Raw genomic sequence first — 27,660 nt, forward strand, 5'->3', positions numbered from 1 at the left:
CAACAGCTTTACAATTTCCTTTCTCGACTCACTCCAGGACTCACCGGCCTAAAGCCACACCGCTTTCCCCGCAGCCCGTGGGCCCCGCCCCCCGGCTCGGACAGGGAGCGTCCGGGCCCTGACCCGCCCCGGTACCGCCCCCTCCCCGCCCTGTTCGCTCGGCGGGCGGAGCCCCGGTGCCGGGGCGGGCCTTGCGGCCCGGTTCCTGCTGCCGGGGATGGCGAGGCAGGCGGGAATGGGGATGGTTCTTAGCCTGCTCCTCTGCCTGCCCCTCTGCCTCCTGTCCCTCTACCTGCCGCGCCCGGCGGCGGCCCGGCCGCCCGCCCCGCACCTGGTGCTGGTGCTGGCCGACGACCTGGGCTGGGGCGACGTGGGCTGGCACGGCTCTGCCATCCGCACGCCGCGGCTGGACGCGCTGGGCGCGGACGGCGTGCGACTGGAGCGCTACTACACCCAGCCGCTCTGCACCCCGTCCCGCAGCCAGCTGCTCTCCGGCCGCTACCAGGTAGGGCGAGCACTCGGGGCTGCAGCTGTTTCTCCCGCGGGAGAAACAGCGCGGCTCCCTCCGTTGCCCCTGGGGCTCCCTCCGCTGACCACACTTCCCTCGGCAGGTGGATGGTGGGTGCTGCTCCCCTGCTTGCTTCTGGCAGTGCTCCGTGTAGTTTGTGCTTCATGTGTCCCGTGTGCCGGTACGCTGGGAAGAAGCTGTTTTCCACTACTCTGTGGAAACCAGCTGCTTTTATATGCAGTCTTAACTTACCTTTGGCTTGCGAGCTCTGGAGTAAACCAGCATGGATTTAGTGCAAGTTGTTCTGCCCCAGAAAAGCCGAGGTGCTCTCTGTTCTGCTTCAGAAAAGCCGAGGTGCTCTCTGTGCTTAGGTTGGATTAATAGGCATGGCAGCCAGTAGTGGAAGATATCCCTTCCCTAGTCATCTGACTCTTAAGGTACTTCTCCACTGGACAGGCACCCGGTCGAGGTGTAGACAGAAGTGGATCAACACCACTTGTTCAGTTTTTCCAGCATCTTTTCCAATGCAGGTTTAAATGCATCCTGAGCTGTATACATTCTCCTCCATACAGTACCATAGATGTAGATATTTCTGCACTCCTTCATGGAGTGCACACAGAATGATCCTTAGGCTGGCTGTCCAGCTACTTCATAGTCACAGTCATGAGTTTTCTCACTTTTTTTTTCAGTTGCACAGGTATAAGGATTGGGCTTTTTAACACTGATATAACTCTCCCCCTTCCTGCCCTTGTTGCAATTTTGGCAAAAACGGGAGTAGAAGGAAAGAAGCATGGCCATACAGCATAGACGGAAGGAAGAAACTCTTAAAGGGTTAAGTGTGTTTCAGAAACTTACCCTCTCAAAAAGTTCTGTCAGTCCATGTTAACAGTAGTGATTTTCCAAAGAAACTGCTCTAAATTAATAAAAATAAACTTCATCCTGTATGATTGGATTCTATCTCTTGTTACAGAAAGGTTGATCTAGGTGATACGCTTTCCTTGCAATATTTGTCCTATTTCTAGAAACTCCAAGAATCAATAACAATGAATAGGAAGAAGTAATTTACATTTTCTTTATCAACACTTTAAGTTGTTCTGTTAAATAACCTAAAACACTTCTTCATTGTGACTGTTTTTAAAATACAGTTCATAGTCTGAACATGCTTACCTAGAAATGGGCCATTGCTACATCTCATTTTAAAAGTGGGCCTGGAAATGGCTGTAGTTCAGTCTGGATTTAAATTCATGCTATACATCCCTCTTGATAATTTAATGATCTTTGTGTTGATCTTGTTACAAATAAGATCATAAATATTAGAAATATAATAAATATTAGAAAATGGATGTATTCCTTTTTAAAAAGAAAAACATTCAGTGCAGGAAATAATTATGCAGCAAATAGGTGGGATTTTTTTTCTTTGTTTTACCCATTGATATGATTGATATGATTGATATAATTAACAATTACCTAGAGATTCGAGAAACTAATTTAAATCTGCTTAAATCTGCCCCTATCGGGAGCTGGAATTTTGATAGTCACCCTGCAATCTGTAAGAAAAAAGAGCAATGGTGTTGGTCTAAGAAAGCTGTAGATTTTTTTAATGATTTCTTTCTTCTTCTTCTTCTTGTTTTTGTTTTCCAGAGACAGTGGGAGAAATTAAAGTGCTTTGTTAGTGTGTGTGTTTCTGTCATGGTTTGAGATAGCCCCAAAAATCCAATTCCCTAGCTCCATCCTCCCTCCCACATCTCAACTTAATGTGAGATGGGTTTTTTTCCAGACAAAACAGAACCAGACTCAAAGTGGGGGAAAGGGAATATATTACAATGACTGTACAAATAAATACTATAACACATTATACACACGATCACAACTATCTCTACCATGACATATAGTATTTACAATGGATCAGATCTCTTCTCCCCTCCAAATAAAAGTCCAGGAGGGAAAGAAGGACAGATCCCTTCCAGTCTCTCAGGAATCTCTTCTAAGGCAGCAGGTCTCCTCATCTCATGCATGCAACAGTAACTGGATTGTTGTAGCTGGATCTCTGTTCAATACACACAAGGGGGTCTCCAAGCCCCTCGGCTCTCCTTCGGTCCAAGCGAAGGCCTCACCTGTGGGCTGCCGGCAGGGACCAGACTCGCGTCACCACAGGTATATCACAAAATGCAGGGGCATCTTCGTGAAAGTCCCTTCCTCAGGGGATTCAAATTCCCCTTTGCAGAGCTCCATGCTCTGTCTCAAGGCTGCTAGTTTAGCAGCAGCAGCGAGGGGGGCCAAGGTCAACCCCCCCGCATTCCTTCTCCGTCCCGGTCCAGCTTCAGGATGCTTTTGAGCTTCTCAGCTCCTCTCTGCAGTGCATGCTGCACTTCAGGGCTCTTTCAAGTAAGAGTCCATCATCTTCCTCCTTTCCAGGAGGTCTCAAAGGAGTTTTAGGGGTTTGGTACAGTTCCTACCCCCAGAACTCCGAAGCTCTGCTGTGGGCTCTCTTCTCCTCAACTCTCCTTCCGGGAGTCTTCTCTGCGGTGCTGCATGTCTCTGTTGCTCCGTCTTATCTCTTCTGGCTCTCTGCCACCGCTTCTCCGGTCAGTGCCAGCTCGGCTGCTTTTTCTCCGGCCGCTGCCCAGTTTGGAGAAAACATCTCCCAGCTCAACTACAGACACTTAGCCCAGTCTAACACTGTTCCAAGTCTCTATAGCCCCCAACTGGGGCTGGGGGGCCCCAGAGGCCCCGAGGGGCTCCAGGCCCCTTTCCTCGAAGCTCCTACAACATGGCTACCTCTTCTAACACCAAACTACAACTACATCTCTTCCGGTGCTTGTGATATGTTTACATTTCTGCAGGAGCGCTCATTGGACAGAACTTCAAAACTTCCAGGGGTTTCCACCCCTGGGGGTTACCACTTTTCTGCCTCTGGGGGAAAACAAGGTTCAAACCACTACAGTTTCTCTAATATTTTCTGTACTACAACATTTCAAAATATGTTTGAATATAATTTTTTATATAATATAAAATTTATACTATAATTTTTGAAACTCCCTGTTTCATGGAAAATGAGTAACTAGTAGGCCCTTCATAAGGGCCCACTTGCCTAAAATCAGGGTTTATTTTAAAAGTCACTTCTGAGTGTTGCTAATGTGATGCTCTAGAAGTTAATCATGGAGCTTGCTACACTGGTGTGCTTAGAGGAGTTATAAAATCTGATGTCTTGTGCTCTAGGAGGTCTTGGAGTTTTGTGCTTTGACACACATAGATTAATAGAAATATTTAGTAAATAAGATATTTATACTTGTATACATATGTTTGCTGGCCTAGGTTTAGGGTAGTGCCTTTTTTTTGTTGTGGAGGAGACAGGGGATTTGACAAAAGTCAGCTTATAGTACACAGTTACTGAACAGTTTTCTTACATCAAACACAATATACTACTTGAAGTATTGTTGTCAGCTATGATTTTGTAAAGAGGTACAAAATTCACCATTTATTAAGATTGGAAGCTTAAGTGGAACTATTAAAGGTCAGATTTAGGCAGTATCTAAACTTTGTGTCATCCCTATATTCAAATACTTTTTACAGTGCTCACAATCATTTAAAGTATGCAAATAAGTATAAAAATGTGTATATATAATATCCTTTTAGAAGAGTAATGGAAAAATAGTTCTCTTACCTTTTATCATCCTTTCCTGATACAGAATTTCCTGTTCTCTGATACAGCCAAAAGCTTGACAGCTTCAACTGTCTTGTGCCTTTTTGACCATTTCCATCTCATTTAAAATCTCTAACTCCATATTGAGATGTCCTTAGACTTCAAACACACCATAATTGTAATTGTTACCTGTTGGATTTTTAGCTAAAAGCATTAGAAGCTTTGGGTTTGTTTGGTTTTGTGTTGGTTTGGTTTTTCTGTTTTGGTGTTTGTTTTATTTTTTTAGTTGCACTTGATTTATACCTGGGAAGATGATGTTAACCCTCGCAGTACTATTTTCTTGTCTTCCTCCATGCCACCTTGCCCTCCACTTGCAGCTTTCTCATCTTTCTCAGTGCTACATCAGTAAAAAGAGGATCCCCTAAAACTAAGGCTAACCTCTGATGTAGCTGTATGTCCTTTTGGGCTTGGTTATAAATTGACCCATGGGAACACATGGCTACATTGTAAATGATCTCTCATGCTTCTTTTATCTGCTAGATCCACACAGGTTTACAACACCAGATAATTTGGCCATGCCAGCCCAGCTGTCTGCCACTGGATGAGAAACTCCTCCCAGAGCTACTTCAAGAGGCGGGATATGTTACTCATATGGTGGGGAAGTGGCATTTAGGGATGTACAGAAAAGAGTGCCTTCCAACCCGCAGAGGATTTGATACTTATTTTGGTAATGGTTTGATTTAATATGTACAATAAATACAGTGTTAAAAAGGATGAAAAACTGCCCCATTCTTTTAAGAACAGCAGATTTACTGTTAGTTTGTAAGTACATCAATACCTGGGTGTTCATGTTTCTGAACTGCTTAAAATAATGCCTTTAAACATATGCCTAAGCTTAACAACTTACTGAAGAAAATCCTGTACTTACTGTATGGCTCTGAATAAGGTATTCCGCTCTTATGATCTTCCCCCAACCTTCCTACTTTCCTATTTTATTCCAAATTCTCTACCTCTTCCCCACAGCAGCACAGGAGAGCAGGGAATGGGGATTACTGTCAGTTTGTGTAGCACTGGTTTTGCAGATCTGGTGACAGGATGGTGTGAAAACGTCTATAAAGCAGCATCCAAAAGCTGCTTTTGACAACTTACGAAGTCAAACTCTCAGACTAATAGAAGAACAGATTGACCATGTGTGAGTGCAGTACTTACAGAGCAACTTGTAGCTACCCATTGCTTATTCTTCCTCTTAAAATGTTGGACTCCTCTCCCAGTGTCGATTGGAGGTTTATTAGTTTTGCACAAGTGTCACAGATGTTAAGTGACTTGGGCTGTCTGCTCTGCGTTTCGTTCTGCACGGTACTGAGTGCAAAGTAGTCCATGTCCACTTGGTTGTTTTTAAGACACTTTAATTGAATCATGAATTTCAAAATCATTCACTTCAATGCAGAAGCCTATGTCGCTCTTTTCTAACCTTAGGCTTAAATGAAGAGCAAAACTGTGCTACGTGCCCTCTGTAGACAATGTTGATCCAAATGTTAGGTAGGAAAAACTATTCCCTTAGATAGTTCCTCACTTTTGACTTTTCAGGGAGCTTGGGACCATGGTTTCACAACTGAATTAAGCTAATATATATGGACCAGAATATGAGGGCTCATTGCTTAAACATATATGCTTCCTCCCATCCCTTCACAGAAGCTCGGGATCTTTTTGATGGCATAGATGTAGGTGGGCTGCCATTCCTCATGAAATCTCACCCTGGGACTGAGCAAGCACTTAATGCAGGAGCCTGAACACAGGCTGGCACTGGGTATGGTTATTGGGTGCCCAATGTGACATTATTTTTCAAGGAATGTAACAGTTCAATATCCTACGATGTTAATGAAATTCCAGTAGTCATTTATTAGCAGCATTTGATTCCATGGCACACTTGATGGAATGTGTCCTTCAGTGGACCTTCAAAATGGAAAAAATGCAGCTTGTTCCTTTGAGTACATTGGTGTAAGCAGTCTGCGCACAAAGTCAGTCTTCATGCTTTGAAAGAAAACATATCTTTCTCATAAAAATATATTAGACATTTATATTATATTTAAGGCAACTTCATTCTTTCTGTACATGTGTTTTGTGCAAATAACTATCTGAAGCTGCTGAGTAAAAATTCAAGTAAGCAGTACTAATTTCTGAGATTCAAAGAATTTTAAAAAGTTTTGTTTCTGATAACTGAAACACAAAGGGTTATGTTATCCTGCTCCACAGGATAGCCCTAGGTAGGAGCAAATCTATACCTATAGAAATTTTGCTTTGTTTCTTTTGGGTATCTCTAAATGATAGTGTCCTTTCTTCACCACCTGGTGTCAGCAATGGATCAGAAATTACTTTACAACTGACATAAAAGATAGTTTGTACTTGAGTGTTTTTGAATAAATAAATTAAAAAAGTTCCAAACTTTCTATTAGAGGTGGAAGTCTTATATGAAAATACAAACATACAAAATCATACCAGCAAAAATCAGACTAGTGCACAGACTAGATCACTGCCTTTGCTATCAGTGCATTCGTTTATTGCTAATGTTTTTGATATCAAATTATAATTATGAAATCATGGAACTGCTTCCAGAATGTTTAATTTCTTTTGAAATTACTACTTGCATTAGCAATGAACAGTCGATGAGGTATTAAATGTTGGGCTACTTAGACCTGTCAGAGGTGTCTCTGTCGGTGGTCCAGTGTTGAATTCATGCTTCAACTCAAAACCACTAATGTTTTGACATTTATGTTTGGCTTTTTTCTCTCCCTGATGTATCTGTTTATGTGACATGATGTTGGTCTGCTCATTTCACATCTTTTCCTGTTCTAGGCTATCTTTTGGGCAGTGAGGATTATTACACTCATGACCGTTGCGTTCTCATCAAAACAAAGAATGTAACGCGCTGTGCTCTGGACTTTCGAGATGGAGAAGAAGTTGCAACTGGATTTAAAAATGTGTACTCCACAAATTTATTTACAGAAAGAGCAATAGACCTTATAGCAAATCACACAACTGAGAAGGTACAATCAGCAGCTGTTATTCTGATAGCTTCAATGTTAAAGAATGTTTTAAAAATGTGAATGAAATATTAACAGAGAGAGACCCGCACTTGAACTGTAATCTGGGGCTATTCACTAAGGTGCGTAGAGCTAAATGTGAGAAGTAGTGCTGGTATAACTTGTCAGCTTTGGTTGGCACTGGCCTGCTACTGATCTCCATTTCTTTTATTACAATACAATTCATAAGATTTTAGAAATGGTTTAGAAGTAGTTTACGCTTCTAAGAAGAGAGTGGAAAGTTTAATGTGAGAATTTTAGTAGAAATAAATTGTTCACAAATGTATTATGAAGAAAAGATACACCTGATGTTTTTCCACAGCTTTGGAGAAGTAATTTTTCAAAGTTTTGTTGGTTTATGTGTAGGGATTAGAAGATGTAGAAGAAACCAAAACACATTGCCTGCACTGTTGATGAATCAGGTCTGCTTTTGCTGCAGTAACTTTGGCACGTAGTACTTGATGTTCAACTAATTTCCATTCTGTCCCTTCCACCCCAGCCCCTCTTTCTCTACCTTGCCTTTCAGTCTGTCCATGAACCTCTTGAGGTCCCTGACGAATACGTGAAACCATATTCTTTCATAAAAGATTTAAAGAGGCGCCGTTATGCAGGGATGGTGACTCTTATGGATGAAGCTGTAGGAAATCTTACTGATGCTCTGAAAACAAATGGTCTTTGGGACAACACAGTTCTTGTTTTCTCTACTGGTAAGTTCCTTTAAATATTCTTTCAGTAATAACTTTGCTACAGTGTCTGACAGGCTGACTAGAGAGACATCTGGCCCCTCTGCCCTTCCTCCATATATTTTTAGCTACTGAAGTGCAATGAAAGTGAAGCAGGACTTTAAATGAGGCAGCAGTTTCTCTCCCTGCTCTTAGAGCTTTCTCAAGCATTACAAAACCACCTTGAAAGTAGTGTCTGTGCAAATGGGGGATGCTCCTGTTGAGGTAAAAACACCATTGTAAATCTGAGAAGTGCAGTGAAGTTAAAAGCATCTTACTTGCCACTGCAGTTACTGAGGATCTGTCAGAATTGAATCCTTACTGAGAGCCATCTACAAATTCATTTGTCCTGGGCTATAGGAAGTTGCCTGACCAGTCTATGATTTGCTGTGTGTTGTATGAAGCACAAACAGCAAGCTGTTTGAAACCAGAACTCCTTCTTTCCCTTACTTTAATGTGACATGTAGTTTTTGTCTTGCTTGAAATGTTTCATTGGTGTTTTACTTCCGTGAAGCAAAGGTCTGTTAGTGAAAAAGTTGACTGTATGATAATACAGTCTAGTCTGCCAAATTACCGTCTAAGCCTTTGTATGTGCAGGCACAGGATCTGCTTTCTAGATTATTAGAGTAATGCAAATAATACATTGCAAAGCACTCTCCTTTGTTTCCAAATTAAGAACGAAACAGAATCTTTTTGAAATACAGCTGGTTGGCTAGGTTTCAGGAACATATTTATTCTTGTTTGGTTGGGAGTAGGAAGTAGCCTTTCAATGCTTACAGTTGCTCTTTTGTCCAGGCTTTACATAGTAGGGCTGTCAAAATGGCAAATTAGTTTTCTGTGAACACTTAAAAAAACCCCAACAACAAAAGCAACACAACAATGACAAAAAACCCCCAAAGGTTTGATGAAAATGCACTGATGTGTTTTGAGTTTAGCAGCTATAGCACTTGGAGTCCTGGAATTTCATTTTGAATTCAGACCTGTTTGCCTTATGATGTTACATTTGTGTCCAGGTTTTGGCTCTAGCAGGATTTGATAACTCTTCTGTGCCTGTTTCTGTTTGCAATGTTTTTATATTAAGAACTGAAAGTAAGCAAAGACATATGGAAAATGATAGCAGTATTTATTCCATATGGAAAAAATCCAGTCTTTGCTGATGGGGTCTTGGTAGAGTTATTTCCGTAATGTTTGTTCAGTACATTGTGGAATAAAACTAAATAAATCTGAGCTAGAATTACAGGGTATGAGTGAATTAAAAAGACAAATTTATTTTTTTCATTTATGAAACTTCTTTTTTTCCAAACAGTGACAGTATACCCTGCTTTTTAACAGTGATTATTTTGCAACCAATTACGGGTTCATTTCAGCAAGAGTCAAACAGTCAGGAGAATCCAGTGTCTCCACTATCTAATTAGACTTATTTTGAGTTAATTGACATTTCAAACTACCAGGAGTTAAATTGAATGGCTAAAATGCACATAAATTGGTCCTAGATCAAGGAAGCCAGGGGCCAGTGATTTGGGTTTTTTCAGTGTTCTCTCTTAACTTCAAACAATTTTCTTTCCAGGCATCAAACATTGCATGCATTAAAGACACAGTTTCAAAAACCCGATGTTGAAACTAGATTCATTAAGCATTTTTAAAAAATGGCCAAAAAAGGGGAAAAAAGTGTGAAATTATTCAGTTTTTCTATATTTTATTTAGTGCTTTTTCAGGTGGTGTGTTTTGGAATAGACGTTCAAGCATGCTTGAAAAGAAACATGAGAGGATCTAGGATTGAGTATCTCATGCAGAGTTGTGCATGAGCAAAGGCCCTACTTTTACATGGGTATGTTTTACTAGGTTCATTACTATTTCCTTTTTAGTTGTGGCCAAAATTGACGTTTCTATGTTTGCATCTCTCCCTGCTTCAAAAGTCCCATCCTCAAAATAATTTACAGGTGATCATTTCCTATTGTGTGCTACAGCAAGTAGCATTTCAACAAATAGTCTTCTGATTGATTACTTCGCTGTAATGTGCTGACCCCAAATTAGGGCTCTCTTTTTGGTGGGTACTTATAATCTTTAATCTTGTGATAGAATTTTTTTTATTATACTCTTCTGTGTTTCTTCCCATTTGTTATGGCTCAAGCAGGATTGCCTTGAAAACACGCTAGTTAACAAGTGGAAATACTGCACATTTTGAAAGAGGCTTCTAAACTGTGTAGAAGAACTTCAATTCCTCTTTAAAGTGGCTTGATGGAGACACCAGGATAAAAATAAAGTTACCTGGTCATTAGCAAAGTTTGACTCCATTGATATATCCTGTAAATCAACATCACTGGTGTCTTTTGGAGCAGATAGACAAGCTATTTCTACAAGTAAATAAGAAAAAGGTGAGCTAGTTCACTTTGTATATCAAATAGTAGCTTTAAAAGTCTTGACTGGTGTGAGATAAAATAGAATTTCTTTTTATGGAGCACTTTTTATACTGCAGATGCAAGTAAGTCTATGCTAATGAGGTCATTGGTGACAATGAATTCATTGCTTGTTTAAGCAAAACAGATGAAAAAGGGTGCAGCAGTGTTGGGTACCCATGAATGGCCTTTCATCCACTTGAAATCAAAGAGCATGAGACATAGGGTGTATTTTTCTTTTTAGCAGTCACAAGAGAGTGTAACTACCAATGTCCTTGAAGAGGGCCTTGACTTAAAGTAAAGGTCATGAAAAGCATTAAAGTGGCACAAATTTACCTCAGAACTGTTTATACTGGCTTAGAGTCCAAATTTTGCTTCAAATGTAGAATCGCAGAATATGCTGAGTTGAAAGGGACCCGCAAGAATCATCAAGTCCAACTCTTAGCCCTGCATAGGACACCCCAAGAGTCATACCATGTGCCTGAGAGTATTGTCCAAATTTCTTGAACTCTGTCAGGCTTGGTGCTGTGACCACTTCCCTGGGGAGCCTGTTCATTGCCCAACCATCCTCTGGGTGAAGAACCTTCTTCTAATAGAAGTGGGGATTTGCTGTGAATATGATGTGTTTATAGTTTCTGCAAGGTGTTGCAAATAATTTTGGTATAAACTTGCCACCAATAAAGCAAAGGAATCTGACCTCTTAATTTCAATTCTGAATTAAAGCTAGTATCCTTGCCTTTATTTAACTTTCAACTTTTTAATATACTAAACCATTTTGGAGCAAAACTCCTTACCTCTCTTTCTTCCATGATGTCTCTCAGTTTTTAAATGTGAGTTTGCACTGTAGTGCCTGGTAGTTGCTGTAAGAGGGCTTTGAAAAGTAGAACACGTGGAACATTGCAAAGAGGAAACTGCATAAATCCTTTCCATAATGAAGCATGTGACAGCCATGACTGTTTTCACTCGAAAAGAGAGTCTTTTTATCATTTTAGAATTATGATTAATAAGAGCACAGATTGTTTTGGACATACTGATATTTATACAGTTTCTTTCTCTCACACCTCTAGGGCTTTTTTCCCCCCAAATTTCATATGGCCCTTTTCTTTTTTCCCCTGCATTCCAGTGAGCATATTGCGGCTTTTGTCTTAGGAAATACTGGGATTTTTTTTTCTTATTTCCAGTGCCTACTTTGAGACTATGAATCTCACTTTCCCTGATTCTCTAAGGGCATTTTGGTATCTTCTTGATGCCTTTGTTCCCGTATGAACTCCTGTTCCTTCAGTTTTGCTGCTAAGGGACTTCAGAGAGACTTCTAATTGCAGATTGTCAAGCCAACTGAAGGCCAGACTGGTTAGGGCAGTTATTCTCTGTCTGTGGTGTTGGAGTTGCTAATTTTGAAGATTGTGTTATCAGATTTTTTATTATAGATCTGAAGACCTGTTTGAATTGGTCTTTCGGGAGTCTCTGAGAGGTTTGGTGTGTTCTGGTGAGGAAGATGCCTGGACATCTATTGCCTGAGCATCTGCTGCTTCCTGAGAGGAAATAAGCAAAGATGCCTTAGCTGCAAGCACCTTCAATCACACTAGTTATTTAAGTTCATGTATTCTCAAATATTATTTTTCTATTTCTTATTTATTTAAGCTTGTTATTATAGAGGCAAAAGTTCCAGCTGATTACTGTACTTGCATTGATTAGAGTTGTCACTTGCCAATGGTAATAGTGAAAAGTGCATGTGTTTTGTACTCCAGTTCTGGCTTTTATTGTTTTTTTAGGCTTTTTCCACATTAAAGTATGGGTGTTGAGAATATATTTTTTAGAAATAAAAAAAATCTCTGCCGTATGATGCAGATAATAGTAATGAGTGTATTTTTAATAACATATCATCAAAGGTGGAAATATGGAAATGGATTTCAAATTAATACTGATAGATGTTAATAGTCAGTATATTGATTTCTCACCCCCCATTTTAAAATCCACTGAAAACCCTAAATGTTTTTGTATTAAGTGTTTATTTATCTTCCATTTCTTCTAGCATTAACCCCTCCCCATCCACCTAGACTTTTTCCATGCAAAACCTAACACTCCAAAGCCAAGTTCTTGAACAAGGACTGACCTTGTACCAGAGACACCCACTTCTTTTTTTCCCTTATGTTCAAAAATTCCATCCTAAGTGGAATCTTGAATTTTTCTTCTGGCTTTTAGCAAACGTCAGTGCTTAAAGTGAAGTTCACTTGTAAATGATACTCAGAAGTGAATTTTTCCCAGAATTTTGCAAGCTGGCCAGTTTTCTGTAAAACTTTGACTTAAGCATGCTGATAGCTATCCTAGCAATTTTTTTCTCAGACTGAGACAAATGCTGAAAACAGCTAATTTTATATATTAACAATGTTTAATAATTTCTGACAGCTCTCCAAAGGTTATCTTAAACTGTGATTAACTGTTAAACTACACTAGTTTGTTCTCAATAATAGTGTTTAAGAAGCCATTATTCTTTTTGTCAGAATCTTTGACACCCAGTCAGTGGTCAGGTTTAGTGCCTGTCCCTGTAACTGGGACAAGTCAAAGTTCTCTTGCTTGACTTGCATACTGCAGACATATGAACAGTTTGTCAGGTTATTCCTGTTGCTTTTATTGTAAAATTTCCTTATGTGTTGTTTCTCTGGTGTTTAGTGATAGTGCATGCTAGTGTAGACCTTGACACAGCGGGGTTTGTAACTACTGAGACTTGTTCAATTACTGTTCACAATGAAAGCAGTCGCCTGGAACTGTCTGTACTAGGATTGCTCCTGTCATGAAAGCTGTCCTAGGAAGCAAAAAAGAAAAAAAAATTCAATAGGAGAAAAAAGCACGTTGTTCGTGTCGCTTTTGTAGGCCAAGTATTGGAAGCTTATGTACATCAGATGCATTTTTTTTCCATGAGCTCAATTTCCCTAACTGGAAAAGTTAGGAGAATAAAGAGACAGTTCTGGTGAGTTACAAAAAACCATAGAGCTTGATTTACATGAGCCCAACTAGGTGAAAGTTACTCTGTTAATGCACAGTAAAGTTGCTCAGCAAATGGTGCTCTGATGCAGGAGGGGTATTATGTTCTCTTGATGGAAAATAAAAGCCCTATGGTTGTATTTAAAGCACAACTATAATTACATTAGCAGAATTTTATAGTAGAAGGTGTAGTTTTCTATTGTCCCTTTAATTGAAAGGCTTTCAATAGTTCTTCCATCACACATACAAAAAAATCTGTATTAAGTATTGAAAATACAGTAATGTGTCAGCACTCTGAAGACAGAGAGGCTTTTCTGCTGCTTACATTGAACATTCACCGTTATTCGTTCTGCTGAGAGTATACATCATACTGAAGTACACAACAATCAACATCAACAATCAGTTGATGTTTTCTCATCAACTGATCTTAACCAAATGATTTTGGTTTCATTCACTGGAAGTACGTGTTTCGTATTAGCTGTCAGAGGCAGTGTGCTTCCTCTTCTATCACACTTGCAACATGACTGAAAAACACAGCTACACATGGATCTTTCGGATGGAATATGGGGAAGCAGGGAAGAACTTGAGTTCAAATTAAGGGCAAAGTTGTTCTTTAATTCATGCAGCAAGTCTCTTATCACCAGTGTAGATCTATGCTGTGTATTCTGTACTCTTTTTTAAATGAAACTTCAGTAGGAGTCCTGCACTTGGAACATGTACAGACTAAGCATTATTTATGCTGTGAAGATCAGAGGGGAGAAATTTTCTCCAAATGTCATCCTTTACCAATGTTATTGACAGTGCTCTCTGTTTAACTGTGAGTCACAACCATGAGCTTAAATCACACAAAGGAAGGGCTCTGATGTCCTGTTCTGTGACCTAGACTTTCAGCAAGAATGTTGGAGGTCAAAAATGAGATGCATTTACAGAGCTGTGCATTGAAGCTGTTTGATGTTTGCTAATATTGTGTCTGGCAGTAGTAAGTGCTATATAATTCCCTTTCACATATATAAAATTTCATGCAGAAAATTAAAAAAGATTTAAAAAAAACCCACCAAGACAAACCAAGAGCTAACTGCCTGCTTGGTTTGTTGATACTGGCAACTGATTGTAGTTTACATTCAAACTTCTGTGTATGAATGTTATGCATGCAGACTTGTTTCCTGCTTATATTCGTCACTTCATTTTTAAATAAGTACATATTAAATGATATGTGGTGGGATCATGTCTGCTGAATAACTGAGAGGGTTTTAAAATGTTGTATCACTCTTGCTTGTAGTTCCCATTCTTTGCTTTTTACTACTATGACTGATTGACAGCTTCTGTAATTTCCTTAGTGTTTAAAACAAAATCATACAAAGTCCAGATTTGCATTAGGGAACAGAGATGTCAGCACTTAATGTAAACAAAACTTCTGGGGTTTGGCTCTTCTGTAGTCTCCTCATCAGAAATAGGCAACAGGAGAAAAGGTATAGGCATAGCAGGTTTGTCCCACCTTCTCTCCTTTGTACTTTTGTGGGTTTGTTTGCATGTTGCATGTTACTCCTTTTATTTATTTTGAGTTGCAAACTTCAGAAATCTCTTTTATAGGAATATTGAAGGTAATGTTAGGCACTTCATTGACATGCTCTGTTTTCAACAATACCAAGACACTAACATTGTTAAATTGGCTTCTTAAAATCTGTAAGTTACATATGAAATAATTTCCCAGTTAACTTTTAATATACTTTCCTGTTCTGCTTCAGACAGATGGACCTTTACGCTGACCTCCATGAGGTTCTGATTAAGTATAAGAGCATGATTGCTCATAAAGCCCCAGCTCTTCAAAGGAGCACGATATATGTAACATGTAGTAAATGTTTACAAAACTAAACTGCGAATGAATTGGATATGCCATCTTATTTCTGCCATCCTTTTCTATACTTGTTACACTCATTATTGTTTAGTTGTTGTGAATTAAGGGAACATATATAGTTGCTAGTATTCAAGCTTAAATTGAATTTGATTTTTAAAATGCAGTATTACAATACAAGAGAGGAAAATAAACAACTTAGTATTGGAAAAAAAAGCCAGAATTACATGAATGAGAAAAAGAAGCAGCATCTTCTGTTGTCCAATATAATGGCTCATACTGTTTTGGATCAGTGAGACAAAGGTGGTTGAAAAACCTGTCCTCGATCAATCATCCGTTGTAATTCATCCTCTGTTAAGGGAACTGTGCTGCATGACTGACAGTGGCACAGGGGTAGGATTGCTTTAGATGCTGTAATATTCAGTATTAGAAGTGTGTTTCTCTTGGTGCTGTTTACAACTTGTAAAATCTCTTGATGCAATAGTACAAGAAAAGGGAAAAAAGTCCCAAATTCATAAGAGTTTGAGTTTCCAGTTTTAAGCTTTCATCATTCTGAGCTGAGATGTTGTACACTGGAAATATATCAGATATATGAGGAAAAGGAGGGAGGAAATTCCTTTTTTGAAATAAAAGAATTTACTCCTTCTTTATTTTATTCGGACCTAGTGAATATGGTTTTCTGTCCATTTCCTTTGTTGCCCATCTTAGGTATCCAAATGGTGGAATGTCTGTCACTCCCTGTGGAAAGTGAAAAGAGACTATGATATAATCTTCTAATTATAGAATCATTAAGGTTGGAACAAACCTCCAAGATCATTGAGTCCCATCTTTGACCAACACTACTGTGCCAGCTAAACCGTAGCACTGTGCCACATCCAGTCATATTGTAACACTATAGGTAATATCAAAAAAGCGTAGAAAAACTTTGAGTAAAGCTTTCTCTGGTTTTCCTCAGAATTCTTCCTGGCACAACTTTTAGAATTTCTTCCTTGTCCTGTACATTGTCTTGGGTACTATTAAGTGACCAAATACTATTAAAGGTATTAAATATTAAGATATACCCAAATATATGGTATTTACTGATCAGCTGGTTTCATAACAAAGGAGATAAGTACAATTTTGTATACTGCCATTACTCTGTTAGAACCTAAATTTCTCCAATAGCCAACTTTTGAACTTCAAATGTGGAAGAAAAAGAGGAATACTACTTCTAATGTCACTAGGAATCACTCAGCGACATGACTACATACTAAATCTGTTCTGTAGAGCACTCATATTTTTTAATATTTGCTATTATGTTTTCTTCGTATACCTTGATTTTATAGAATGACATAATGGTTTGAGTTGGAAGTTACCTTTAAAGATCATTTAGTCCAATCCCCCTGCAGTGAGCAGAGGCATCTTCAACCCGATCAGGTTGCTCAGAGCCCCATCCAGTGTTTCTGGGGATGGGGCGTCCACCACCTCTCCAGGCAATGTGTCCTACTATTTCACCACTCAGTTCTTCCTTCTAGCCAATCAAAATCAGTCCTCTTTTAGTTTAAAACCATGACCCCTTGTCCTGTTACAACAGTCCTTGGTAAAATCTCTTTCTCTTAAGCCCCCATTAAGTACTGGAAGGCCGCAATGAGGCCTTTTCTCCAGGCTAAGCAACACCAACTCTCTCAGCCTTTCCTCATAGAAGAGGTGCTCTGGCACCTCTGACCATCTTCTCCCTCCTGTAGACCCTCTCCAAGAAGCCCACATCCTTCCTGTGCTGAGGACCCCAGAGCTGGATGCAGTGCTCTAGGTGGAGTCTCATCAGAGCAGACAAGAGGGGCAGAATCACCTCCCTTGACTGCTGGCCACACTGCTTTTGATGCAGCCCAAGAAATGGTTGGCTTTCTGGGCTGTGAGTGAACATTGTTGCCTCATGTCCAGGATTTTATTCACCAATACTCCCAAGTCCTTCTCTGTAGGGCTGCTCTTGATCTGTTCATCCCCCAGTCTGTATTGATACCAGGGTTCCCCTAACCCTGCTGCAGCACCTTGCACTTGGCCTTGTTGAATCTCATGAGATTCCCATGGGCCTACTTCTGGAGCTTGTCCAGGTCCCCCTGGATGGGATCCAGGCATGTCAACCACACCACTCAGCTTAGTGTTGTCTGCAGATTTGCTGAGGGTGCACTCAATCCCATTGACTGTGTCATTGGTGAAGATATTAAACAGCACTGGTCCCTGTATGGATCCCCAAGGAACACCACTCGTGACTGATCTCCATCCAGACACTGAGACATTGACCAGTTTTGTCAGTGTGACTGTTGAGCCAGTTCATCATCCTGTGAATAGTCCACAGATAAAATCCATCTCTTTTCAATTTAGAGAGAAGGATCATCAGGAGGGAATGCATCAAAACTTTACAGTAGTCCAGTTAAAGGATGTCCTTAGCTCTTCCCTTGTCCACTGATATAATCACTTTGTTTGAAAAGGCCATTTAGGTTGGTCAGGCTTGACCAACCAGGTCTGGCTTGGTGGAGCCATGCTGGCTGTCCTGAATCACCTCTCTGTCCTCCATGTACAGTAGGATCTATTCCATGGTCTTCCCAGGCACAGAGGTGAAGCTGACAGTTTGGTAGTTCCCAGGGTCTCCCTTTCTACCCTTTTTAAAGGTGGGTATTTCCCTTTTTCCAGTCTCCAAGGAACAAGGACTTCACCTCGCTACCATGACTTTTGCAAATGGCATGGAGATCAGCTTGGCAATTCAATCAGTCCCTCAGGACTTTGGGATGCATCTGGTTAGGTCCGATAGACTTATGTACGTTCTGTTTCCTCAAGTGGTCATGAATCTGATCTTCTTGTAGAGTGAGAAGGATTTTGCTCCCCCAGTCCCTGTCTTGTAGTCAATCCACTTGAGAAGTGTGAGAAGAGAGACTGCCAGTGAAGACTGAGGCAAAGAAGTTGTTGAGGACCTCAGCCTTCTCCTCAGCCTTTGTTACCAGTTTGCCTTTGTTGCCAGTTTATCCCCTCATTGGAGGGTGTACGCTTTCCTTGACCTTCCTTTTCTGCCTGTAGAAGTCCTTGTTATTCTTGTTATGCACAGCTCCAACTATTCCTTGGTGCATGCCTTGGACTGCATCCCTATACTCTTCCCAGGATACCTGTTCCTGCTTCCATGTTTGGAATGCATGTACATTTCCTTCTTGCCCTTTAATTTAACTGTCAGGTCTTGACTTAGCCGTTGCCTTCCTTCCCTGATTTCTTACACCTGGAGATCAGGAGCTCTTGCCCTTTGTGGAAAGTTTCCTTAAAGGTCTCTCAGTTCTATTCTACTCCCTTGTCCCCAAGGGCAGTTTCCCAGGGAGTCTAACTTGAAGAGCTGGAAGTTCACTTTCCTAAAATTCAGGGTCCTGACTTCACTCTTTGCCTGACCCTTATCTCTCAGGACTGCGAAATCCACCACTGCATTATATTACAGAAGATCATACAAAGTTATCAAAATGGAATTCCTTAGCTTTTTGCAGTTTTGTATTTCAGTATTTCTTCAATAATTGTTTAATAGAACTAAAACAAATAGACTGAACTTTGAATTTTATATACATTTTTAGGTTTCCTTTGTTACTGATAAATATTGTTTGGAACAACGTAGAACTGTCTGACTCAAAGCTTTCATATTTATTTAGAAATACTGCTTCTCCAAGAGACTTACATTGTTAATCATGGACAGCCCTGTAGAAACACAGGGAAAATCAATCACTGATTCGCTTGGGAAAGAAGCATGCAATTTTGTCTGATCTGGTTTAAGAATTTGGAAGAAGTTGCAGGTGTTGTAAGATCACCTTAGTCAAATAAGTAGTATCTGAAAAGGGTTACTTGAATCCCTGCTGAGATGTTCTGGATCTGTTTTCCTTCTCTGCTTTTTCATTTTTTTCATATATGTTCATATAAACTATGGTTTGGTTAGTACATCTGTTCCGTATATTTATGAATACTCCAGAACTGAAGTATGCTCCTAGGCTAAACTGTACAGAAGAATTTAAGAGCTTCGAAATAAAAGCTCTACACAACTGTCCTTCATATTCTTTTCTCTCTCTCACTTTTCATTATTTCATGTCATTGTTATGTGTAAAATATAACAGATCTATATTTGTGGGTGATTTCACTTTAACATGCATTAGAAGAGTAAGATTTTCCCTCTCTGCCTTAATTTGTGAGAGAGTAAAACCAGCAGATTTTACTTACAGGGTCAGAATGGAAGTGTTCCAAATGCCAAGGAAGCCATACATTTTACAGATTTTTGAGTTAAAAATACCAAAAGAAACACTGAAGTACATATGCATGTTAGTTATCAGTGGATGTTGAGGTTTGGCCACAGGTGAATGTATCAGATTGTGTAAATGTCTGATGTGAAAATGGCTTGGAGAGCTCTTATTGCATTGTCCCCTGCAGTTTTCTTTTCTCTCTTTGTACTAATACTGGAACTAATAATTTAATTTCCCCTCCTTTTGAAAGGTTCCTTCTTTGTAAATTTGAGTTCCTTACAGTTCAGTCTTAATCATTCCTCTGCTTTCTCTATATGTTCCTCTTTATTATGTTTTGAAATATCTGTGTTTCTGGATACCTTCATTGCCTCCTATGACTGGAATATCTGTCTCTCACTCTACAGCATCTATCTTTATTTTTCTCTTTAGGCAGGAAGGAACACCCCCATGTTTTATTTGAACTTTGAGCACTACTGCTGTGTGGAATGCTGCCTGTGCCTGCTCCTGCTTTTGACCTCCAATTGTGTTTTCTCAGGTTAAAGTACAGCCAGAGCTTTGTCTACATTGAAGTGAGCTGACCCTGAATGCTGTATTAAGATTCCAGAGTTGCTTGAACTGGTTAGGAAGAACCAGAAATCTGCAGCAGTAATTTCACTTATATTTTAGAGTAAATGGCTCTAGCCAATGACACATAAAAACAAATAATGCAGCAAATGTGGTGCAGGTTTTTCATTACTGGCTTCTTGTATTGTAGATGACCTACATGTTTAGAATATGCAAAAGATTATTACTGATCACTGCAGAGAACTGGATGTATTGAAGCACTGCACTGCTTCTGGTGTCTTGCAAGTATATACTTTATCAAATTAACAATGAAATAGAGTATGCTGACATGTGCTATGCAGAATTTAATGACAGTTTTAATAGTTGTATCTCCTTAAGTCTGTTTTAAGTCTACTTCTTTCAATTTGCACTGCAGCAATGTAACATGTTTTGCAATCATATAAGCATTTGTAACAAGTGAATATTAAGAATGGCATCCTATGCATGCTTTTTTTGTTAAGTCACAAGTTTTTTCAGTAGTATTCTTCCATTCAATAGAATTTTCCCATTACTCATGTGCGTTAAAAAAAAAAGGTGCATTCCATTACTTTTCTCATTGCAGCTGTGACTGCAAATGATATAAATTCATATTCTGCTGCCATCAAGCTATATTCCACTGATTTCAGTGGATTGAAAAAGCAAAGCTTTTGTCTAAAACAGTTTAATAATTACATTTTACTGACCACAAATGGCTCAGATTGACTGGGAGAGGTAAACTACTGCTGACCATCAGTTACAGTTCATTAGAAAGTCAAAGGTAGCAGAAAGAATTCAATGGCAAAAAAAAATAAATAAAAGGAAAAATGCATGCCTCAGGAGGAAGAATAACTTTGTAGACAGCAATGCTGATGTGTGGGGCTAAGGTTAGGGGCTTTTTCTGCCCACAGGTGCCTCCTTTCACAAGCGATTGCCCCTGGGGTCTCTCAGCTGCGCTCAGGGACTGCACGTGGCTTCCTGTGATTCTCTCCAAGTGACCTTGAGTAGCTTGAATGTTTTCAATAGCTACAGTAGTTTCAGTTTATTAAATCAAGTAATTTTGATGGAACTATGTTAAGAGTAAGCACACTTGCAATGATACCAGCCGTTTTTAGGAACTGTTGACCCCTTGTGTGATCTGAGAGCTTTTAATTAGCTCTGTTCTTTAAATTAGTACAGTCAGAGCCTTGCTGCAGCCTAAGGCAGATGAGGAGATAGGCTTTGGGAAAACATGGACCTGAAGACCTTGACTAATTTAATGGGTCACGTATTCCATAATCCTGAGAGAAACCTGAAGTTGGATTTTTGAAAAATTAGTAACTCCCCTGCTAAAGTGGGAGTATGAGGAAGACGGGACTTCTGGACTCACATGTATGGGTCAGGTGGTGGTAACTAATGAGGGCAGAAGTCCTTATGAGGAAGATAAAACTGCAACTGTAATTGTGGAGACTGGGAGAGCTCACCACTCAAGGTGCCACCATTACCTCATTTGACCTAGCCCACTGACATTTGTTTATGCAAGTTTGGACTAAGCAGGCTGAGGGAGGATCAGTGGTTTGAGTGGTTTGGTCAATAATACAGAGAAGAAGGTAAATTCTGACTGTTGGTGGCATCAGGGATGACGAGCAATTGGGCAGAAACTCATTTGGCAAGCACAGGTTGAATCACAAAGCAGATGTGCTTTATTATTTTAATATCATTACATTAGATAAGAAATCTGCACAACAAAGAAGGCGAGATGTCTTCTGAAAATGAAACAATTAACCTGTTTCTGAGGTATGAGTGAAACATTTGACCATCCAGGACTAAAGCGTTGTTTATAGTGAAACGCTGTCTTTGAGCAGAGGAATCTGTTAGTGCAGGGTAGATTTTTCAGCTTCTTACCCACTTCAAGGAATGGAAGAAGAAAACCTGTAAAGGATAGAGTTTCCAGGGTAAGCATTCTAGGGAATGATCATTAGGCGCAAAACCATAAAAACTATAATGCCCAGCAAGAGCAAAATATACAATTCAGCCATTCCTTTGAAGGCTGCAGTTGTTTCTGTTGTGCATACGAACAACTCCCCTTTGAAATCTCTGAGAGTTATAGTGTGTATTTAAGTACTGAATGTGGTCTGTACAGCTAGATAGTTGCCAAGAGGAGAGATTTCACAACTTCAGGATTCAGGAAATATGATCAAAAGTGGCAGAAAGTTCAAGGATGATGATATTGGAGAAAGGTTGGATCTTGCCAAGAGGAAATTGCTGTGACCTTATTGCAGGCATATTGCAGAGACTGAAACGTGGGAGTAGTTAGAAGAGGGCATGTTTTGGCATGTATCTGGGAAAAAAATAAATCACAAAGTTGGAAAAAAATAACCATTAATAAGTTAAAAATTTCAAGTGTTCCTTCTTGTCAGTCACTTGATGTGACCAAATGAAGGAGGAGAATATTAAGCACAACTGTTTATTTGGAGCAAATAGGTTCAGTTTTGTCTGGCTTAACATCGTTTTTCAGCAATATGTTATTCAGCCATTGTTACCTGTAACCAAGCAAAGATGTTAAAGGAATAAATAACAAGCATAAACTTACTCTGAAGCACTCATTCAGCAAATAGGTTATCTGCCATTTTCCTGCCTGGAAAACATAATCCATTTCTGAAAAACAGATTTATGAAAACTGGTTAAAAACACTGCTTGGATTATTATTAAAGAGAACAGAAATTATTTATGTAAACTTCCATTTCTCTTCATTAGTTATGTTTCTGTGTCATCACATTAACTTGTCAAATAACCTCCCTTGTAAGCTTGGTTGCATTTAGCAAAAGCTAAGGTGGCTGTTGGGAGAGGCCTAGACAATGCCGAATGCACCTATACAAGACTGATAAATTTTCACCTTGTCCAGTTAACTGTCTTGTTTCATCTGAATTTCTAGGAGAATGAAGTAGCCTATGGCAGGGAAAATAGTTAAAACAGATCACAAAGCAATTAGCCTTTTTCATCTCCCCTCTAAGACCAGTGTTATAAAGAATATTATTTTTTTTTCTTTTTAGAGTGAAGAGTTTCAGGTTTTGTGGTTTTGTACTTGGTGTGAGAACTAACTTAGGGACACATACTTCTTACTAAGGTGCACTTTTTCCAAATGTCTCCTGTAAGTAATAACTGCTGAAGACTTTTGTTTCCTTTTTTTATATCTTTATGCCAGCAGGTATCTATCTCTTTCTGCTAGTGAATTGAGTCAATATATTATGGGTATAGCTAGGGCCCCAAGTGATTAAAAACTCAAGTCACTCCTCTCAAACAAAAGTAATGTGAAAAACAGATGTAAATCTGTCCAATTGCCGGAATCAAGTCATCACTTGCACTGTGTAAAGCCAATGCACGTGTCTAAAGAAGAAAAAAAGAGATCTGGCTTGTAGAGGGTAAAATATAAAAGTCACAGACACACAGGAGGAGTTGGGTTGCTGCTAAAGTTGTATCAGGGGAGATTTAGGTTAGGTATTGGAAAAGTCTTCTTCTCCCAGAGGGTAGTTGGGCACTGGAACAGGCCCCTCAGGGAAGTGATCACAGCACCAAACCTGACAGAGTTTAAGAAGTGTTTGGGTGATACTCTCAAGCACATGGTATGACTCTTGGGGATGGTCCTGTGCAAGGCTTGATGATTCTTGTGGGTCCCTTTCAGCTCAATATATTCTGTGATTCTGTGCTGGGTGTCCAAGGATCAGCTCTAATACTCCTTACACAGAGTAGTAGCCCTGCCACTCCTGCTGTTTGGAGTGGACTTCTTAATCTCCCAAACTGAAGCTTCTCCTGTTCCTGGGCTGGTTGGAGAGTTTCATCATGGGGCAGTTTTCCTTGTCTGCAGGCAGTGGTGTTGGAAGGTGCCCATCTGCACTGCCTTCTTGCACGCAGCCTTGGCTGTACTGTGTGCAGCCCTCTTCTTTTTCCCCAGCCTTTCTCCCAAAACCTTTCCCAGCTGTATCCTGATGTGCTAAACTACTTAAATGAACTCCAGATTGCTCTGTTTATTGTGTGCCAGAGAAGTGACAGAAGGCAATTGGAGCAGCCTCAGCTCAAGTAAACTCCAAGAAAGAGGGCGTATAGGATATTAGGATGGAAAACGTGGGTTCTGGGAAGAACCCTGAGGCTTTAATGCCTGTATATTAGGTCATTTGTCTCTGCTGGTTGCATGTAATTCTAAGGTTTGGCAGCTTCGCATCCCTGGAAGTGGTTTTCTGTTTTTTGGCTTTGGGTTGTTTTTTGTTGTTTTGGTTTTTTTTTCATTGGTTGGGGTTTTTTTGGTGGTTTTTTTTCATTTTAAAAGGAAACAAAGAGTGTTAGGTCAAAGTAGTAATTTCTTTCCTCCCCATCAAATGACAATGGAGAAGAGTGAAATAAGGATCTTCTAAGGCTGTCAGCCTCCTTGCAGGCCAATGCGCACCTTAAAGCCTCTGCTGCGTGTGAAGTCAGGGACATCTTTTCTTGTATATCACTCTGATTATCAGTAAATGTAAAACTAGTTTCCCACCAGCTCCTCTCTTCACAGTTGGGATCAGACCCTGTTTTCTTACCTTACAACTGCAACCTAAAATATAAAGCTAGCAGGTCTGAGGTCAGGTATTTTCCATACAGCTGAAAGTGTAGATGCATTGATTTTGGCTGATTGCTGCTTATACAAAGTGTCTGTAAGCATAGTAACAGTGGCCTGACTTCCTGCTTTTTTTTTGCTCTAAAAGCTGCTATAAATGTGCCTTCTAATTAGATCCATAGTATTTTTTGGATTACAGCACTAGGTTTGTTCTAAGAGAGTCACACTGCTTCCAGGAGCAGAGAAAGAAACTCAAATGTATTCCAAATAAACTTCCGAATGTTTTTACTGAATAAAAACACCTAGGTGCTGCCAGCTGTTGGACAGTGTCTGCACTTAGAAAATTTAATGCTTGAAATTCAGTTCTTCCCAGCATACTTGCAGTCATATGTCAGTCTTACCCAGTCCTCTTTTTGTTAGTGACTGTCTACCATATGGACATGTCTCTTCTGTTTGGTAGGGAGATAACGCAGATGCACTTGAAAACTAAACATTCTTCTGAGTTACAATTACAAGAATTATTTATTTTAAATGCAAAGAGGGAGCATATAGGAGGGACTCTGTTGGTCTGTTTAGCAAAGAGAAACCACTTTAGTTCCACCCTCTTCTTCATAAAGCCAGTAATGTATTAATCAGAAGCAAGAAACTGGAACAGGAGTTATTATTGACTGTATTTCCCCTTCACATACTTTGTGCATGTATTTCATGCTAGATTACATCTAGTTGATGGCTATAGGATGTTAGCAGCCTTTAGTTTCATTAACAGAACTTTAAAAGGTTCCTTTTTCTCCTTATTTTGAAGATGCTTTAATTGAGTAACATATTGAAATACCCTGCATTATAAAATAAACTGAAGCTGTTTTTTTCTTCTGGTCTGTACTCACTTTAAAAATATTGTGTGGCTTTAGACAAGGCTTTCAAACAGAGCTTGGCATGGTTTACATATCAGACAGATGTGTACTAGATCAGCTTACTGCAGGGGCCCTTGAGGAGAAATTAAAGGGTATGGGAGTTTTCTCTTGCAACTTCAGAGAAATTCATCAATTCAAAAAAAAAAAAGGGGTTAAGTACAGGTGGAAACAGAGAAAAAGAGCTAGGGCATGCCAGTGTTGGATTTGAAAAGTTCTGTAGATACAGTAGGAATATTTGGCAGGTGTTTTGTTACCGTTTTCAGGAAAAAAGGACATGCGGGTGTTGGTAAACAGGAACCAGAAGTGCTATATTAGATATTTAAAGACTCTAATGGTTGGTTATAGATATCGTGAGTACATGATAAACAGATAGTGAATTGAGTTGTAATATCTAATTGTATTTATAATCCTAGATATTTAAAGTCAAGTTTTCTTCTTACTTTGCCTTTGCAGATGTACTATGTCAAATAATTTCTTTGTGCTGTGTTCTGAACAGGATAAAAAAGTGGTTGCATAGTCAAAGACTTTCTTGGTACACAGCCCTTGATTTTTTTCTCCCTCCTTTTTTTTTATTTTTTGACTGATTCCTGGCTGGTAAATCTTGGCTGGTTATTTTTTGCTCTGTGGACATATGAGTTATATACATGCAGATATATTAAACTTTTGATAGCTATTTTTAAAAATGAATGTAGGTATCCAAGGGAAGTATTTAAACTAATAAACTTCATTTGCATAAAGTATTTTGCATGTTTAATTTTGTATGTGTGGTATCAAGCAGTTTTTGGCTTCTGTTACTTACTGCTGAAGTTTATTTATGAAGAATTTGTTCTGCTTTGAGACATATACAGTGCAAAACAGTTCAGAAATACTTAACCCCTTGGATTGCTGTGCTGAAAGATTTTTTTTTCTCTTAAGATAGTTATTTTTCTTGTAGGAAGTAATTAATTCTTGCTGTATTTTCTAGAGTTATTGTCGTAAAGATTTTCCATATTCTTAGATCAATCACTCTTTGTTCTGCAAATGCAGAAACCAGTTGTTAAACTTGCCATGATAATTAGGACATATACTTAGGATTACAGTTGTGATACTGTAATCCAGGTTGTATAAAATGTAACACAAACTTAGATGCACTTTTATCATTGTCACAGAATGGAAGGTTTAAAATAAATACAAGTTAAGGATAGTTTATGTAAACCATGCATGTGTTTATGAGGTATTCTCACTGTCTAACACAATTTGCACAGTAAATGTAGTCAGCGAGTGATTTTTTTTCTGGTGAGAAGGCTATGGGTAGCCTCCTATTATTTGAACTAAAAATATATAAAGACTGAAAAGAAATGCTGGAGTGAAAACTGCTTAGTAACAGCACCAAATACCATCCTGGAAGAATCTGTGGAGAAATTCCAGGAAACCCTCTCTCAGGAGCTTGTCTAGAACAATTTGCTAGGCACGTCAATGGGACTGTGGTGTGTAGCTCAGTTGTGGTTGAAAGAAGAATGCAGTTACCTGAGTGGTCACCAGGGAGAAAAAAAAAAGTATGCTCTGTTAAAAAAAAAAATCACTTTTCTATAGTGTAATTGAAACGAGGCCTGGTCCTCTGCAAGGAGCATACTGTTTCTTTTGGAAAAAAAAGGCAAAAGGAAATTTTTAATTGACACACTTAAGCCCTAAGAGTTGACAAAAAAGCAATGAGAAAGATCTTTAAATAAAGACAGTTTCTGGCCTATTTGCAGAGAAAATAGTACCTTTATTCTAGACCATTCATGTGAGGCAATGTCACAGTCAGAAGCTGCTAAGATAGAATGTGCAGGGAGTAGAAGTTGCAGGAAGGAAGTTGCTTGGGCCACTTGTCCACATGGTGGAGAAGTTAGGGTGTTGGCCATACTGTACTTAAGTGGTCTTTGGAAACTTTTATTACAGTGTTTTTCTCACCATCCAAAAAGTAAAACATAAAGGCTTCTTTATAGCTTTTTTAATATTTTTCATTCCACTACATAGACAATAACGATTCTTTTGTGCATACAACTAGGCAAAATTAAGCTTACATTCTTGGAGAACTGGCCTTATACAATATTGCAGTCTTGTTTCCATTTAATTTGTCCTCCCAACAATAAATTTCAAGCCCATTGATCAGTTTAAACTAAATTTCTCAGAGGAGTGAGCTCTGATGCTCGAAGTTTTA

At 39.3% G+C, this 27,660-nt stretch overlaps 1 protein-coding gene across 1 annotated transcript in view; it reads left to right on the plus strand.

The window, feature by feature from the left end:
• The first annotated feature begins 212 nt into the window (after positions 1-212).
• The window catches only part of ARSB (arylsulfatase B), a 68,831-nt gene continuing 41,383 nt past the window's right edge, over positions 213-27,660 (plus strand). Inside the window, exons 1-4 of the mRNA XM_027634547.1 lie at positions 213-505; positions 4,692-4,878; positions 7,005-7,195; positions 7,731-7,938. Of these exons, the coding sequence (XP_027490348.1) occupies positions 218-505; positions 4,692-4,878; positions 7,005-7,195; positions 7,731-7,938 (874 nt within the window). The 5' untranslated portion in view covers positions 213-217. The remainder of the gene's footprint in view (positions 506-4,691; positions 4,879-7,004; positions 7,196-7,730; positions 7,939-27,660) is intronic.

This window comes from Corapipo altera, unplaced genomic scaffold (assembly GCF_003945725.1).
Source record: "Corapipo altera isolate COAL_440 unplaced genomic scaffold, ASM394572v1 61411, whole genome shotgun sequence".
Lineage (NCBI taxonomy): Eukaryota > Metazoa > Chordata > Aves > Passeriformes > Pipridae > Corapipo > Corapipo altera.